This window comes from Nestor notabilis, unplaced genomic scaffold (genome assembly GCF_000696875.1).
Source record: "Nestor notabilis isolate BGI_N333 unplaced genomic scaffold, ASM69687v1 scaffold3662, whole genome shotgun sequence".
NCBI classification, from domain to species: Eukaryota; Metazoa; Chordata; class Aves; order Psittaciformes; family Psittacidae; genus Nestor; species Nestor notabilis.
The window spans coordinates 17,473-21,604 of record NW_009917716.1 but is presented as its reverse complement, the minus strand read 5'-3'; the positions used below and the strand labels follow the sequence as shown (position 1 = coordinate 21,604).

Genomic DNA, 4,132 nt, shown 5'->3' with positions numbered 1-4,132 from the left:
CCTCCACCACTGCTGAGATGAGTTGTGCGGTCTCAGCGCGGCTGCATGGAGTAAGGCAGGAGGGCTGTGGCTGTGTCATGCGGGGCTCTCTCTGCTCCATGGAAGGCACCCTGGCTCCTGAGGGTGTTAAAAGGCTGCATGGGCAGGGGGCTGGGATCCCTGCCCAGCCGCAGTGCAGCCCCGCTGCGCACGGGGCTTGCGGAGGGCTCTCCCCCAACCAGGAGCTGCAGGAAGGGCGGCTGAGGCTCACAGCCTGAAAAGGGAAAGGGGGGTGAAGGTAACTCTGGTTCTCTGCAACACTTCCTCCCCTCAGAAGGATGCTTGCGGGTGTCAAAAGCCTTCCTGCACCCGAGCGGGGTGACCTGGCTGCAGGGCTGGGTCTCCCCCACTGTAGGTGCTCTCACAGGGATGCAGAGCCAAGCCATGGAAGTTCATGTGATTTTCCCTACTTGCTGCATGAAGCCAAGCTCTGCTGGGGTTAGAAATGGGCAGAAATCCCCCCGGGGCAGCCCTGCTGTGCCTTGAGCTTCCCTGCAAAGTGTCTCAGAGCCGAGCACTAGCAAGGAGGGGCCGTGCCTCATGGCTGGAGCTCAGCAGACGCTTGGCGGTTCATTCATGGCTGGGCTCCATTTTCCAGCTGCTTCTCTCCCTCCATCAGCTTTCTCAGAGCAAACTGTGTTGTCTGGGGACCTTGAGAGGCTGCGGAGAGCCCACGCCACGAGAGAGTTGCAGCTATAAATGGTGCTGGTGTTAGAAAACAACCTGTGAGTTACTCTGGAAACGCGGCTGTGTTTCCTGAGCTGTGCCGGCTGCGTGGGATTTGATGGTGGCCTTGATTCAGCGCGTGGAAACTCAGATTAAAGCTGGTGGCATCTTGTAGGGACTGCCCAGCCCCAGCACCATGTGGGACTGAGCATCCCCAGCACTGATGAAGCTGGGATAGTCCCAGGGCTTGGGGGGGGTGGGCTGCAAGGGGAGTATTACGGGGTGCAGTGAGGAGGGTCAGCCCTGTGGAGGATGCTCGGCCCATTTCCACCTATTCAGCACTTTCTTCCCCTCCTGGTTTCTCTCAGCGCTGGCAGGAAGCAGCGTGGGGCCCATCTCTGCTGCCCCTGGCCTCTGGTGTCCCCAGCTCAGTGCCAGCTACCAAAGGACCTGGTGACAGCATCCCTTCTCCCTGAGCTTCCCCAGCAGCACCCATCCATCACCCTCCCATGGCTACTGCGCCCGCAGTGATGGATGGCAGCAGCAAAGCCTCCCTTAACTAACGCAGCCCACAGAGAGGGGGCTTTGGCTCATGTTGAATTCTCTGTTCCATCCCACAGCTCCTCCTTGCCCTCACTCCAGTGATTTCCAGCTTGGGAAGCCATGGCACCTAAAGGAAAGGTAAGGGTGACACGCACACAGTGGGAATGGGTGACAGGGGTGTCAGAAGGCACACCCCAAAGCTGGGGCCACATCTCCATCATGCAGCAAGGCTGGTGGAGATGTGCACGGAGCACAGTGCTGGTCCAAGCCTGTTTACATTCCTTTCTCTCCAGCCAGTGCTATCTGGATGCGATATAGGTGGGGGAGTGCTGGCAGGGAGAGCAGGGACAGCGAGGAGCAAAAATCCTTTTGGGACCACAGTGGGATGGGGGAGAGAAGCAGGACTGTGGGAAGTGGAGGACAGACACTGCACTGGGGATTTGTGATTTCACTGGAGAGAAATCCCAACCGAGCCCACTGCAAGGCAGGCAACCCTGCTTTGGCCTCTCCCGCTCAGCCTGGATTTCTCCCCCCTCAACAAGCCTGATGCAACGTGGCAGCCGGGTGAGCAGGTGATCCCTTGCAGCCAGGAAAACATCTTGGATAGGGTGGAAAACCCTGCCTCGGTGGGCAGCTGTGGCTGGTGGGGTGCAGCCTTGCCCTGCGGGTGGTGTGCTAGGCAGGGGAGGAGTCCATGTGCACAGCCTGCCTTCCCTGCTGGAGCCGGGCTCTGGTTTCCATTCCCTCGGGAAATCAAGGAATCATTGCCTCAAGCCCCATTACCCGCAGCTTCCTGCCCCAGCTGAAGGGTTGGTTGACTCTGGGTGGGGAAACTGAGGCACAGTGTGGGTGAGCATCGCCCCTGTGGGGATCCAGGCCCCCCGGTGGGAGAGCGCGCAGCCACACTGGGAATTCTGCTTCCACCCTCCTGGCCCCAGCCTGGCTTATTTTTAGCTGGGAGGTCCCAGGCAGGCCGGGATGACTCAGAGGCTGGAGGAGGGGAAGCGGAGCCGCGGCAGCTGGAGCGGGATTTGGGAAGGGGGTTGGAGTGCGAGGAGGATGGGATGCGCTTTCCTTCCCCAGGGATGTTTCTGCACCTCCATGGGGCTCATTCCCTCATGAGTTCAAGGAGCATTGGGCAATGCACAGCGCTGAGCTCATGCCTCAGTTTCCCCACCATGACAGCCCTGCAAGCCAGGCAGCTCATGCTTTGACAGCTCAGGAACACAGCCCTGCTCTTCCTCCCCATTTAACCAGGACCAACACCTTGCCTCCCCATCACCACCCCAGCACCCTCCAGCCACCCTTGTCCCCTCCTGCTGCCTCCGGGCACCTCCTTTGCCCTGCAGCTTCTTCTTTCCATCCCGTACGTGTGGGCAGCAGCTCGCACTGAGCCAGGAGGGTCCGGGAGCTGCCGGGAAGCGCGGCTAAATCCAGCTCTCCTGATGAATCACCTGCAATACGATCTGTCCTGTGCCATCGAAGGGCAGCGTCTCCTCTTGCCCGACCTGCTTCCTACCATATGGGACATGGGTGCCAGCAGCTCCTCCTGAAAGAGGAGCTGCATCCCATGGGATGTGTCCAACCTGGACTGGTTTCTCTCTGTAAAAAGGGGGTACAGAGGCTCGGTTCTTTCTGAAGGTGCTGGGTGAGATGCGCAGTGATGCTGTTGTGCTGTGGCGTTGGGATGGGACCCAGGGAAACAACGGGTATAGGGCTGCCTGAGTCCATCCTGTTGGGTTCATTCCTGGAGGTACTCGCTGGGTCACGGATGCTGGTGCTGCCTGTTTGATGCCCATCTCCTCTGGGGACAACTGTCTTTAGATGCCAATGCTGGTTAACAGCCCTGGGCCTTTGTACAGCTCCTGGGGATGTCAAGCCCTGCACCAGATCCTGAGGAGGTGATCCCAGAGAGGTGTATGTACCCGGCTGGAGCATGGTCAGCGTTCCCGGGGTGCTGGCACAGCTGAGAGCCCCGGCTCAGCCTGGCTCCCAGCAAGCATGCTGAGGCAATGCTGGTTTCACATCAGCTTCCACGCAGGGTCGGTGCTGGTCTTGTGCAGGGCCTGACCCCAGGCTCCCCCAGGCAAAGCTGACCTGGGGAGAAGCCCAGTCTCTGCTTTCTCCTGAGGTCTCTGTATGGGGTATCACTCTTGGGCTCCCCATTGTGCAGCCTGGAGGCGCAGAGGGGCACACAGAAGTGGACCATGGCAACCTCTGGGATTTCTCAGGCTCCTGGGAAAGTCTTTTCTTGTATCCAGAATCACTGCTCTGACCCCTCAGACCAGCCTGGACCGTGCAGAGTGCTGGGGCAGGACAAGCTGTCGGCAGCTCTGGTGCTTCTCAGTGCTTTCTGCTTAGCCCACGATGATTTTGTGCTTGTGTCTCCTCGCCTAAAGGCCATGCAGGGCTTGGGCATCCTCAGCATCCGGAGGGTTTCCCTGCTCACAGCAGGCGGTGGAAAATGACTTCCTTCATTGTTCTGAATCCAGATAACGTAATATCCATAATTCTGATAACTCTCTTTATCCCAGCTGCACTGCAGGGGCATTATCCTGGTCCTTGGGTGCCTTCCCCTGCATTCAGGAGTCCAGCTCTACCACAGGGTCTCCCCCTTTCCTGCCGCCACCCCCAAAATGGTGCTGGGAACTGGAAGAGCTGAAAGAATCAGCCTTCAAACTCTCTGCCTCCTGCGGGTGCAGGGGGGAGGATTGTATCCAGCTTAGACACAGAGCACAAACTGATGCCGGGAGATAGAAGAGGGAAGGCTGTGTACGTACTCCATGACCTGGTACACAAACAATTCACAGAACAGGGAGAGCAAACAGGAAAGCAAACAGATGAGATCAAGTGTTTATGTTTGAGGCTGAGCTTTGCCTTCAGG

General features: G+C 58.6%; 1 protein-coding gene across 1 annotated transcript in view; it reads left to right on the top strand.

The window, feature by feature from the left end:
* Window positions 1–1,368: 1,368 nt before the first annotated feature.
* ANXA6 (annexin A6) overlaps window positions 1,369–4,132 on the top strand; it is a 13,426-nt gene continuing 10,662 nt past the window's right edge. Inside the window, exon 1 of the mRNA XM_010009366.1 lies at window positions 1,369–1,386. Coding sequence (XP_010007668.1) covers window positions 1,369–1,386 — 18 coding nt within the window. The remainder of the gene's footprint in view (window positions 1,387–4,132) is intronic.